The following is a 14,216-nucleotide window of genomic DNA, read 5'->3' on the forward strand; positions in this document are numbered from 1 at the left end:
AGATCAGTCCTGAAGTAATTTCAGCGTGAGTGAGGAGGGGCTCACATAGTCTCACCCTAGCTGAGGAGCCACTGCCAAAGATGGCTGCTGTGGAAGGGGGACACTCAGTGTTCTTCACGTATGCTGATAGGCTGCCGCCATTCCACTGGACGTCCCCACATCCACTCACACACTGGAAGCATTGAGTTTAGAAAAGACCATGTGAAGTTGAAAGGGAAATGATAGAACAACTATGGGAGGACTGCAAGGAGACAGCTGGGGAGTAGATTTGAAAACATTATACACATGTACATGAAATTCTCAAACAATGATTTTTTTTTTTTTTTTGGTCTTTCGATACAGGGTTTCCCTGTAGTTTCTAGAGCCTGTCCTGGAACGAGCTCTTGTAGACCAGGCTGGCCTGGGACTCAGAGATCCGCCTGCCTCTGCCTCCCGAGTGCTGGGATTAAAGGCGTGCGACACCACCGCCTGGCTAACAATGATTTTTAAAAAGAATTAAACTCCAAAACTAAGAAAGGAAGAAAAGTAAAAATGTGTTTCAGCTACTTGAGTCCCATCTCTATGCTGCTAAAACCATCAACAATAATCCCAAACACGAGCCCTGTATTCTCTTGCATCTGCCATCAAATTCATGAAGAACCCATAGTCTCTTGCCAAGTTTTAGGGCACTCTAGAGAAGAGAGAAAAAAATGTCCTCTCTCTCTCTCTCTCTCTCTCTCTCTCTCTCTCTCTCTCTCTCTCTCTCTCTCTCTCTCTCTCTCTCTCTCTCTCTCTCTCTCTCCTCAGAACCACTACATATCAAGTCAAACTTAAATGTCTAAATAAACATTGAAAACTACAAGGGAGAGATATGGTATTGTTGGTTGAATGACACAACTCAGGAAAACAAAACAAAACAGGGCTTTGCCCAAAATGCGTGAAATTACCTGCTCCTCGTTCCCATTTTTAATCCAGTTTGTGAATTCTTCCTTTAAGCTGTCCTCATATTTTCTAGCATCCAACTTTTTAATGACTATTTTGTTCTTTAAATGAGTGAAGTTTTCTGGACACAGGTTCTGGAAAAGAAAGACCACAGAATTCTATAAAAATAATGCCAGAAAACCTAAAGGCATTTCTCAATTACATTTTTCATTGAAAATTTTATGATCTCTTAGGCTACAAGCAGCTAGGATTCTCCTACCTACTCGTACCTTCTAGTATATAGAACTATATATGAACTCTTCAAAGGCAAAAAGACAGAGCAAAAAGGCTTCCAGAGAAAGCAACCAGCACTCAGAACACAGAGAACAATGTGAGAAGAAAAGGATCTGAGGACTAGAAACCCAGAGCGGGAAAGGAAACCCAGATACCACACTGTCTGGGAAGGAGAAAGAAGAGACGTTTTCAGGAATTAACATAAAACACCATTTCTAGCCCGTTTAATTGAGAAGGTATAAGGTAATCTGCTAATCATTTTAAATCACCAAATGTAAGTGGTAGAAATGGTGACCCTGTGTTTCTGCAGAGCAATGAGGGTCTACCATAACAGCATGGATTCCATGAAGATTCTTTACCTGGGCCTGGGGCCAACTCTTCCAGACCTGAAGCATAGCGTCATATAGCTGGATGCTTTCTCGAGGTGAAAAGGCAAGGTCAGAAGGGAATCCATACTTTTCAATCTATGATTAAAATAAAATCAAATTTATTAATATTTTATTTTACCTACAGGGTGTAAATATTTATAGGAAATGCTTTGATCAATAAAAGTTAAAAATTGGTGAAGATTTCATTAAGATGATTGTCTTTTAAAAATTAATTTTTTTAAATTATGTGTTTATGCGGGAGGTTCTGCCCCATACCCCCAGGCCAAAAGAGGGTGGTAGATCCCCTGGAGCTGGAATTAAAGACTGTTGTGAATCACGCAGTGTGGGTGCTGGGAAATAAACTCAGGTCTTCTGCAAGGTCCTCTTAGCTGCAGAGACATCCATCTGCCCCCACCCCCAAAGCTAGCCTTGTGTTCTCTTTTCAGTTATCACTTGAGAGTCGTTACTCTTGCAGTAAAACTAAAATGAAACAAAAATTAATCCAGGAATACACATAAGTTTTCAAATACATATCAAATACATATCTGTAGGGTCAAAGGCTTAGGGCTGCTTACGTTTCTTACCCTTTTACACAGGGTTCAGTTTCCTCATTTCTAAAATAAAACATTAGTTATGTCTGTGTCACTAATTTGCTGTGATAAATAAACTAGGTAATAGATATGCATCTTAGCCATATGTCTGGCACAGATATGGTTTATCAAATAATTTCATGCTTCAAAAGTATTAAGGAATTTAACAATTCTATGTTCCAAACTAGGACTCAATCTAGTTGATTGATTCAGACTGGCAAACTGGCAAAAAAAAAAAAAGGAAAAACACTAAACCAATCTAAGCAGAGAACAAAGAAGTAATAGTAAATCACTATATAGTGGTATTCTATCCTTTTATTTATTTGTAAATAGAAGAGTTCCACTTGTGTTCTTCACATTCAGTCCACACTGAGCAAGACATGGCAGTTATTTCAAGTGTTTCCCAGGGCTGACTGCTCTCCAGATAGCAGCAGCTGTGTCTGGATGCCATGATAACTGATGGCAAAGGTCAAACAAGGCTTCGGTTTGCCAGAAACAAGACATACATGGCTGAGGGCAAGCCCTCACTGGTGATTCCTTGCTTCAGTGGGGTTAAGGATAGCTCATTTGTACTCTCTTATTCTTACTTTGGGAAATCATTTCTCTGATATAGCCATAAAGGAAACAGACAAGTAGATGATTTTTCTCTTTATGTTCCTACAATTTATCACATTTTGGGATATTCTAAGCCACTCAGTTCTTTTTTTTTTTTTTTTAGCTTTAAAGGATAACCACGCTACAACCCACAGACCCAGAGAACCTAAGTAACAAGGAGGGCTTAATGAGAGAGACTTGGATCTCTCTGGGAAAGGAAAATAGAAAAGATTTTGAAGATGGATTGGGGGCAGGTGGATATGGAAATAGGAGGGATGGAGGTATTAGAGGGGAGGGAGTACTGGAAGAGATGACTGGAAAAGGGGGGCATTTGGGGGTGGGGTAGAAAGAGTGCAATGGTAATTCCCAAGAATCTACAAGGGTGACCCTAGCTAAGACTCCTAGCAAAAAGGGATGCATAGCCTGAACCGGCCTTCTCCTGTGATCAGGCAAGACTTCCAGTGGAGGAATTGGGACACCAACCCAGCCACATAACCTTGATCTACAATTTGTTCTGCCTACAAGATGTGATGGGGCAAAAGTGGAGCAGAAATTGTGGGAGTGGCCAACCAATGACTGTTCCAGCTTGAGGACTAAGTCGTGAGAGGGATCCCACCATTGACACTGTCTAGAAGGCCATAAACGACCCAGAGGCTGGATAGCCCAGGGACCTAGATAGAATCAAATACCACTGGCAAAATAAATAACTAAATAACTGTCAATGTAATGATGTCTAAGGAAATTTTGCTATACTCATAGATTAGTGCCTAACCAAATAGTAATCATAGAGGCTTCTTCCTCCAGCTACTCATAGAAACAGATGAAGAGGGGCTGGAGAGATGGCTCAGAGGTCTAAATATAATAGAAAATATCAATAATTTTTACACATTTAGAATTTACACTCATCTCTAATTTTGTTCTATAGGAAATGACCTATATTAATACATGCTATGAAAGTGGTTGTTAAAATTTATTTAACAATAGTAAGCCTAGCATTTACTCTATATCTTTTCTACCAAATCTTAAGACTCATACAACAGCATGACCTTTATAGAAGTCAATAAGGTCAGACCACACTGTAACCAATTTATTGCTTTTCACATACTCCATTAATAGCTATCAAGAAGAGAGGGAGGAACTTGGAGCAAACTCTGAACCAGTATACTTGAAGCTGTTTAAAGATTACATGCCTTAATCACTTTACACAAAACTAGTAATTTTTAGCTATTTTTAAAGACACTGGATAATGCTGAGAATGTCTCACCATGTATAGTTATCATCAAGGGTGTGAGGACACAAGGAAGGAGAAAAGGGAAAAAGAAGAGAAGAAAGGGAGGCAACAAATGGATTTCTTTGTTATTGATGACTGAATTAACATCTATATTCTTAGTATTAATTGAGGAAATGAATTTCTTCCCTATTTCAGTTGAATTTGGAATTTAAATTGGGATATTACCACTTATAAAAGAAACTTTCTTTGGAAACATTTTCCTAGAAAAACTCCATATTCAAATTTATTTCATTGCCTTTAGAAGTCATTTAGAAGACACAGCCAAATACTGTCATGTGGTGCTCATGTATATATGATATACATGAACATATGACATATATGAGCATGTATACATGATATACATGGTGCATCAGTATGTATGCTAGACAAAACTTTCATATTAACACAGAATTAATCAATGAGTCTGAGATTACGACTGATTTACACCATTTACTTAGTGCTATAGTAGTGACATAGTTGTCTATGTCTCACTTCCATTATTTGTAAAATAAAACTGTAGTGGGACCTCCATCATACAATTGTGGTGCTTAAAAGATGGGAAATGTGTGACAATTTTAAAAACATAATTCCAATCAGCTACCCTTTAAAAACATCTGGTATTAGAACAACAATGTGTTAGTAACTGGAGATACATGAGATTCACACTGCAGTCATTATTTCAGAACACTAAAAGACAAGGAATCCATTGGTCCTCCTGTTTGTTCTTATGACAATATTAGGTTGTTTTCATTACAGCTCTGTAGTAGAGTTTGCAGTCAGAGACTGTGATACCTCCAGAAGTCCCTTTATTTTATAGGATTACTTTGGCTATTCTGCTCTTTTTTGTTGTTGTTTTTCCATCTGAAGTTGAATATTGTTCTTCCAAAGTCTGTGAAGAATTTCGCTGGGATTTTGACAGGAATTACATAAAATCTTTAGATTGCTTTTGGTAAGATTGTCACTTTTACTCTGTTAATTCTACCTACCCAAGAGCATGGGAGATCTTTCCATTTTCTGGTGTCTAAGCCTTTTAATGAATAGAATTAAAATTAAGGAGCCATAATATAGTATTAGAATGTAGAATATGCTTCATTTTTCATGTCTTGGAGGAAAGAGAAAGAAATGTCTTTTATTTTAAGCACCAATGAAAGTTTAAATGAACCTTTCAAGGTTGTAGAAGAAAAAAGGAAGAAATGTATATGCAGGAAGTGAAGAAATTATCACTCACTAACCATTCAATAGCCTTGTGGACATTATTTAAAGGTGTCTACAAGCTGAGTTATTATCAAAGAGCCATAACTTGACTGTCATGACAATGGGAAGCATGTGTTCCTATTTAAGATCATACACTTTAGTCATGCTTTCACGTATGAGGCTTTTCAACATAAGGCTGTAGCAGCACTGAGAGGAAAGGCTAAGTACTGGCCTCAACACTTCATTAGTGGTGCAGAAGTCAGTTACTTAAGAGAGACAGGCAGACATGGGTGCTTAACAAAGGGGAATAAAAGGAAAATGAGCAGAAATAATGTCCCCAGACTAACAAAATCATCAAGTAAAAGTGTTTAGTAATTTTTAAACTTTGAGGATTATGATAGCATCATGACATTGAGAAACTAAAGAAACTAGAACACTGCTGTTCATTTTTAAATCAACATTGCAGTGTTCCCTCTGCATTCTAGCATCAGGCTGCACTTCGGTTGCATTCTGCACAGCATTATATTTTCAACTATTAGCCACACAGTGCTGTTCCTTGGAACAATTGTGGCAAAGGTTGTTACTTACGTGATCTATGGTTAGTGCAGCACATGGGTGAAAATGATCAAAGGAAACTTCACCCTGTCTCACAGAACATATGTGCTTCTCTAGGTCATTGTATCTCTCTCCGTAGATCACTGAAAGGGGAAGAGTGAGATTTCCAAATTATCAGAAATGCGGTGAATGGAATAATGTTAAAGCAAATAGCCAAACCAAACAAAAACGAGGCTATACAACTACACAGAGCATACATACCAAGTCTAACTTTGTATGACTGTCTGGCTTGTCCTTGGTCTTCATGGTGGCTGCCACGGGCACCAGAATTTTTTTTGGAAAAAGTTCTTTTCCCCATTGCACTGTCTATTTCTTTCCAGTACCTCTTTACTGACTGGAGCCACCTTTAAAAATAAATATATTAGTTATGATTTTAATCAGTATTGTGCCCAACAGTTCATGTTTCAAGTGCTTAGTCTCAGTCTTTGGTATTAAACGCTACTGAGTCATTAAAATGTGGGAACTGTATAACAGAAGTCTTTGAAGAGTAATTGACAACCAACATCAGCTATTACAAAGGTTATACTAGTCACTGGTTCTCATCTAGCTCTTTCTGCTTCCTGTCTATTGCCATGTAAACAAACTGCCACCTCAGGCTCCCACTTCCACAGTTGAAGCCTCCCTTCCTTGCCTTTCCCACTGTGATGACCTGAAATCCTTCTAAAACCCTGTGTCTGAATAAAGGCATACCTCCCTTATGGTATTTTGTTTACATCAACCCAAAAGTAACTCATACATTATTTAAGCAGAAAATAGAAATAACATACATGAAATTAAATAATTAAATACAAAAATTGTGTGTCCTAAAGTTTTCACAGAATGAAATTAGTTTTATAGTCATATAACCTGAAATAGCTTCCTTACTATTAACTCTGAATCCTTCATGAATCATTTAATATTTCTGTGCCTGTCTTTCATCTTTAAAAATCAATAGACTTGTAAAACTACTATTATTTAATAATAACAATGGAAATAATAACACATCTGATATTGATAATATTTAAGATAGATTACTATATGCAGAGTACTTAGGAGGGAATGTGATACATGGGAGAAGCTAAAGGATGTATTGTTATCAGTGCTCAACATTCAAGCCCAAAGACTTTCCATTAATAAAGCTTTGCTCTTGTTCTAAATAAATAAATCTATAAAATGTGATGATCCTGTAATCTATGGATAAATGTATCATTCTATCACCTTTATTTATATTTCCTAGTAAAAGGGGTAGAGAAAAATAAAAAAAATATGTAGCTATCATTTTATATTTGATATAAATGATATAATACTTCATATTCAACTGCAGATCTGATCCAAGGGTCAGTGGGTGTTGGTGAACTGCATGTTCATTCCTGGCTGCTCAGACCCAAAATCATTACACAAAACTATATTAACTAAAACACTGCTTGGCCAATCACTTAAACATATTGCTAGCTAGCTTTATGTCTTAAATTATCCCATTTCTATTAATTTATATTTTACCACAACACTCGTGGTTTACTGGTGAAGACCTGCGGCACATGTGTCTCCTGCAGCAACTACATGGCGTCTCACTGACTCGTCTTCTTTCTTCCCTCCCAGCATTCAGTTTACTTTTCCTACCTAGCTCTATTCTGCCCTATCACAGGCCAAAGCAGTTTCTTTATTCATTAACAAATAAAAGAAACATATATTCAGAAGGACTTCCCACACCACCTGGATATTTCTTTGTATAGAGTAGCCAAGACTTATCAGAAAGAACTAGACAGACAGTAGCTTGAAGATTCGGAGAGTGCTAGGAGTGAACCAAAAAATGAGGTACGTCTAAGCCCCATAAAAGATTACAAAATTCAAACTATCAAAATAAATAAACATTCTGTGCAAAATATGGAACCTATTCCATACTCAGTAAGATGCTGAGGGTTGCTTATGGTAGCTGAAAGGGCTAAAAATGGACATCGAATTGTCACAAGGAGATGCTCCCAGATTTCTGCTCCAATTTCTCCACCAAGACAATGTACCTATAAAAGAAAAGAATGTTTTCAATTCACAGGTTAGTTTTAAGAATGGCAAGTTAAACTAATGTAAGGAATCTTGAATTGGTCATAAGTGTTTCCCATCACCTTTAATGAACCACACTAATTTAAAGAAGTACTAGAGAAATCCAGCCAAATGACATATTTGCACTTGAATTTTCCTTAATATTTTTAACCAATCTAATCTACCTGTCATTCCTTTTTATTTTGCTTTCAAAACTTTCTTTCAGGCCTATGTATTTCTTGACATGTCTGTTGATAATCAAAACACCACACCTCAGTCACAATACAGTACCTATGTGACTATTGTCTTATCTGGATATTTCAATGGCCAAAAGACACTTAAGGGCATGCTCAACCTCCTTAGCAATCAGGGAAATGCAAATCAAAACAACGCTGAGATACCACCTTACACCTGTCAGAATGGCTAAAATCAAAAACACCAATGATAGCCTTTGCTGGAGAGGATGTGGAGTAAGGGGTACACTCATCCATTGCTGGTGGGAATGAAAACTTGTGCAACCGCTTTGGAAAGCAGTGTGGAGGTTTCTCAGGAAATTTGGGATCAACCTACCCCAGGACCCAGCAATCCCACTATTGGGAATTTACCCAAGAGATGCCCAATCATATTACAAAAGCATTTGTTCAACTATGTTTATAGCAGCATTATTTGTAATAGCCAGAACCTGGAAACAACCTAGATGCCCTTCAGTGGAAGAATGGATGAAGAAAGTGTGGAATATATACATATTAGAGTACTACTCAGCGGTAAAAAACAATGACATCTTGAATTTTGCATGCAAATGGATGGAAATAGAAAACACCATCCTGAGCGAGGTAACCCAGACCCAAAAAGAGGAACATGGGATGTACTCACTCATAATTGGTTTCTAGCCATAAATAAAGGACATCGAGCCTATAATTCGTAAAAAATCCTAGAGAAGCTATATAAGAAGGTGAACCCAAAGAAAAACATATAGTTATCCTCCTGGTTATTGGAAGTAGACAAGATTGCCGGACAAAAAATGGGAACATGGGGGTGGGGTGGGATGGGGGGATGGGGGGATGGGGAGAGAAAAGGGTGAAGTGGAGGATGGGAAGAGCTTGGGGGAATAGGATGGTTGGGGTATAGGAAGGGTGGATATGGGAATAAGGAACTATATATCTTAGTTAAGGGAGCCATTCTAGGGTTGGCAGAGACTTGACTCTAGAGGGGTTCCCAGGTGTTCAGGAAGACGACCCCAGCTAATTCCTAGGGCAGCTGAGGAGAGGGTGCCAGAAATGTCCAGATCCTATTGTCATACTCATGAATATCTTGCATATCACCATAGAACCTTCACCTGGCATTGGATGGAGAAAATGACAGAGCCCCACATAGGAGCACCAGACTGAGCTCTCAACGTCCTGATGAGGAGCAAAAGGAGGGAGATCATGAGCAAGGAAGCCAGGACCGCGAGGAGTGCTTTTACCCATTGAGACTGTGGAACAGATCTAACGGTAGACCACCAAGTCCAGTCGGAATGGGACTGATGGAACAGGGGACCAAACCAAACTCTCTGAATGTGGCTGACGGTGGAGGAGGACTGAGAAACCAAGGACAATGGCAATGAACATGAACTCTACAGCATGCACGGGCTCACTGTGAGCCTTGTCAGTTTGGTTGCTCACCTTCCTGGACTTAGGGGGAGCTGGGAGGACCTTGGACTTAACATAGTGAAGGGAGCCCTGATGGCTCTTTGTCTTTGGAGAGGGGTGGAGTGGGGGTATGGGTGGAAAGGAGGGGAGGGAAGGGGGAGTAGATGGAAATCTTGAATAAAAAAATGAGAAAAAAAATATGCTTCAAAGATAACTTATATCTAGTCATGTCACTAGTTCTTTTTTTCTCCATTCCTTGTGGAAAGTTTTTGCTGACCATCCATCCATTCCAGAGTGGTCCTCCAGCCTGCCTTCTGCCATTGCTGCAATTGTGACTGACATCTTGATCTTCACAGGAAGCACTGCTGGCAGCTTATAAGCACTTGTGCTCCCTGATCTAACTTATCTCTCTTAATCTGTATCTTCAAATCTGGATGACTCTAGCACTGACACAATGCCTGCCTCTAGGGAGACATTTCTCAAATGAGGCTGATTAAATGAGTACATGATCAAATTCAGTTAGATGAATGAGGGATTCTCGGTCATAGTCTTAAATGAATACGTTAAATTCAACCCCTGGAAAAATGTGGTTGACAATTGTATGGCTGGGGAAGACTGAGGGGTCACTGGCAGTGGCACTAGGATTATTCTCGGCTGCATGTACTGGCTTTTGGGGATCCTATTCTCTTTGGATGTATACCTTGCTCAGCCTAGATGTAGTAGGGAGAGGGCCTTGGACCTTCCATAAAGCAAAGTGCCTTAGGAATAGAGGGGGTGGAGTGGGAGGATGTGTGGAGAGAATGAGAGGAGCTGAGGGAGTGGGAATTTGGATTGTTTGTTTTAAAAAATACAATAAATTAAAAAGAATACATATGATCTCTGAAAAAAAGAAAATACACTTTTAGCACCATATTTGACTAGGTCATTTTTTCCCTTAAGGTAATGATGGACAGAATAATTTCTCATTACTTGCTGGAGCATAAAATCCTTTGCTTTGGAGACTGGACCGGATTTCGATTTTTGTGTCATGAGTTTAATTCTTTTCCCTCCACAACAGACCGGTTCCTTATGCATGCAGAACTCTCACCATTACACACTATTGAGTCACAACAGAAGAGAGCCAAGAGGATGGTTTAGCGGGGGAAATGGTCAGAAGAGAATTGCCTCCAAATTTGTACTCCATCCAAGGGGCAGATGTTCCAAAGCAGCAAAGGCACAGAGTATTTATGAACAATAAGAAGTTAGCCTGAGATGTAAAATCAAACCTACCTCATCAAATATGACGTATCTGATCCTCTTCACCCAGCTTTGGCGATGAGGAGCTAGTAGCAGAATTTCAAAGCAGGCAGGCACGGTAACAAGGACCTAAAAAAAGCAGTAGTGTGTGAAGTAACACTTAGAATGTGCATAGGTGTAAAACTACATGAGGCTTGTGAGTCCTGAGTGTATCTAGAATAATTAAGATATGATACTACATCTAAGAATTGGATTCATTGCACATGTGATAATAGTTTGAACCACATGAAATCTCAATTTTCCTGGGACAAAATAATAAAATATCAAATTTGAAGTGCAGATTCTTGTTTATGAGCCTTCCAGCTGTGTCCAGCACTGAATGGGACACATATTGACCTCCTTCCAACCACAGCAAACAGTAAAGGAAATGGAAAGAATGAGAGAGCCAGGGGAAGGCATAGTGAATTGTGAACTGCCGTCTTCTGAACCAGGCCTGGCAGTTCCACCCATGAACTCATAGTAACTGTAGTTATCTCTGTATAAAACCTACAGAAGATCAAACCAGTCAAAATCCCAGCATGAATGAGAAAGCACTCATAAGGCCACACCCCCGCAGATGAGTTATTGGCAGGTGGTGGCTGCTGGGAAAGAGACATGATACTGGCAGGCCTGTGGAATGGAGGGAGGGAAGGGAAGTAGAAGGAGAAAACAGGGTAGGTGGATATGATCTTAATACACCTCAAACACATATAAAATTCTCAAGGAATAAATAAAATATGTTAATTAAATAAATATTTTTAAAAGAAAAATATGTAAGAATCAAAATCATTAATTTTAACATTCTTTTTGTTTTTGTTTTTCAAAACAAGGTTTCTCTTTGTAAGAGTCCTGACTGTTGTGGAACTCACTTTGTAGACCAGGCTGTCTGCAAACTCACTGAGATCTACCCGCCTCTGCCTCCCACGCTCTGAGATTAAAGGTGTATACAACCACCACACAGCTTAATTATTTTCCCTATTTTGATTCTTTTCAAATCTAACACTAACAAAGAATTTATGTTGGAAGGTATTTTTTGAAAGGCAATTCCAAAAACACATTGCCAAATCTTCAATATAATGTTTTATATAAACATGTCTTATCTTTCATTTCATCCTAATTATTGATCTGAAAATTCAATAAGAAAACTATAACTTCAATAACAACACATTCATTAATTACAACACAGCACTTTTAACTAAAACAAGTATCTTTAACAAGAGAAAGTAATTATGATAATACTTTGCTGTCCATTAAGTTTCCATAGTTTGTTAAGATCTTTGAAACCTTTTGAATCTCATTGTAAAACAACATGACAATGAACTATAAACTAAAATCTTAAATCAAAATGAAACATCTTTAAAGAAAATGAGTTTTTTTACATTATTTAGCATGTAATCAAATTTATATTTTCACTGAAGCAGTTTTGTTCTTCACAAATTCTTTCATTAGATTTCTAGTAAAAAAATACAACATTATTATATCAGCTGATATCAAGTTTATTAAGTAGTATGGCAAACCTGGCAGTTCAGGGCATCATGACGATAATCCCTAGTGAAAACGCCACACACAACTTGACCAGCTGGCAGAATTTTGGTGTAACGATTTTGCACAGTTGCTGCCACTTGATTAACAAGTGCCTGATTGACAGAAAAACAGATGGATTAGTTACATAATAAAGTGTACATCAGCAAAAATTAATGGAATGATGGAGATGTTCAAAACTATATTCTGCTGTGAATTCAGAAAACTTAATAAACCCCTTTCTTCCACAGTTTCTTTTGTCATGGCATTTTATCACAGTAAAGGAACACCTAATGAAGACCACCCCCAAATGAAAGTGTGGATAGTCTTAATTACACAAAAAATTTAATATTATCATTAGAATGACAACTACAATAAGCTAAGGTAAAAGCCTGATCCATGAAGGTATATTTCATTGTGATTCAGAAATAGATGTATTATTCATTACACAAAATCTGATGAATTAGTACAACTTCTCCATTATTAACAGTAGGCAAATGGATATCCACCTTTCCTCTACCCTCAACCCCTCCACCCTATCCCCCATCAACACCTGAGGCAGAGGGAACAGCAGGCCTTGAAGTCATAGAAACAGAGAACTGTCTCTGTCTGATCCCCACCAGCTAAAACTGGGGAGAGCAGGTCGTATTGCCTGGGCAAAACATCTGTTGTCACAAGTGTGGGTTAGCCAGCTCTGAAGTAGTGTGCAAGGGACAGCTGTTCCCATCACTCACCTCTCCTATGAAGGCATGAGAAAAGGAGAGGTTTCCTCCTTCCCACCCCACCCCCAACTATCAATGTCTGAGGCAAGATTAAGAACTAGCCCTGACAATCTTACCAAAAAGCAATCTACAGATTCAATGCAAAACCCATCAAAATCTCTGAAAAATTCTTCACAGACCCCTAAATAACAATACTCAACTTCACATGGAAGTAAAAAAAAAAAAAAACAGGATAACCAAAACAATCCTGTACAATAAAGGAATTTCTGGAGGCATCACAATCTCTGACTTCAAACTCTACTATAGAGCTACAGTACTGAAAACAGCCGGGAGCCTGGTGTTGGCATGGCATAAAAACAGACAGAAGGACTAATGCAACTAAATCAAAGGCCCGGATATCAATCCACACACCTATGAACACCTGATTTTTGACAAAGAAACAAAATATATAAAATTTTAAAAAGAAAGCATATTCAACAAATGGTCCTGCTATAATTGGATATCAACATGTAGAAGAATAAAAATAGATCCATAGCTATTGTCACGCACAAACAGAAGTCCAAATGGATCAAAGACCTCAACATAAAAACAACTACACTGAACTTCATAGAAGAGAAAGTGGGAAGTACACTTGAATGCATTAGCACAGGAGACCACTTCCTAAATATAACCTAAATATAACTAGGGTTATTCTTTGGGCCACCCCAACATCTACCTCATCTATGATCTGCTGTAGCATGTGAAGGGACCTGATCCATTCACAGACCAAAGATGCAGGATCTCCACAACACAGAGCAACAACAGAATACCCGAGAAGTGTTCTAGTGAGGGCCGAGCATCTACAGTGTAAAAGAAGCCAGAGGCCTTGAACCAACCAATGACTCTTTGCAATGAACACTTGAAAGTAAAGATCTATAGGCAAAGGGTTACTGCGTGACTCACTGTGTCACACGGCAGCTTCCATGATGAGATTTCTAATTTTTACCTTTTTTTCCTTTTTCTCTTAAATTTTGTTTTATTTGGGAGGGTGTTTAGGTGTGGAGGGCACATGTGAAGAGACAGGGAAATGAATGGGATCAAAATACATTACATAAAAGATGCACAAAATAAACAAACAAAGTAAAAAGAGAAGAAAAAGAATAAATGTAGGCAAATGTGTCATCATGTACATCATGAATACAGAAACATGACAGACCAAAAGTCATACAAAATAATACTGTCCAAAT

The 14,216-nt window shown here is 38.4% G+C and overlaps 1 protein-coding gene across 1 annotated transcript in view; it reads right to left on the bottom strand.

The window, feature by feature from the left end:
- Positions 1-14,216, bottom strand: part of LOC119812945 (probable ATP-dependent RNA helicase DDX60) — a 107,845-nt gene that overhangs the window by 41,426 nt on the left and 52,203 nt on the right. The window contains exons 18-24 of the mRNA XM_038327990.1: positions 12,265-12,384; positions 10,742-10,837; positions 7,707-7,822; positions 6,027-6,169; positions 5,799-5,908; positions 1,554-1,658; positions 927-1,055 (exon numbers count right to left, since the gene is read on the bottom strand). Of these exons, the coding sequence (XP_038183918.1) occupies positions 927-1,055; positions 1,554-1,658; positions 5,799-5,908; positions 6,027-6,169; positions 7,707-7,822; positions 10,742-10,837; positions 12,265-12,384 (819 nt within the window). The remainder of the gene's footprint in view (positions 1-926; positions 1,056-1,553; positions 1,659-5,798; positions 5,909-6,026; positions 6,170-7,706; positions 7,823-10,741; positions 10,838-12,264; positions 12,385-14,216) is intronic.

The sequence above is a fragment of the Arvicola amphibius genome, chromosome 4 (genome assembly GCF_903992535.2).
Source record: "Arvicola amphibius chromosome 4, mArvAmp1.2, whole genome shotgun sequence".
Taxonomy (NCBI): domain Eukaryota; kingdom Metazoa; phylum Chordata; class Mammalia; order Rodentia; family Cricetidae; genus Arvicola; species Arvicola amphibius.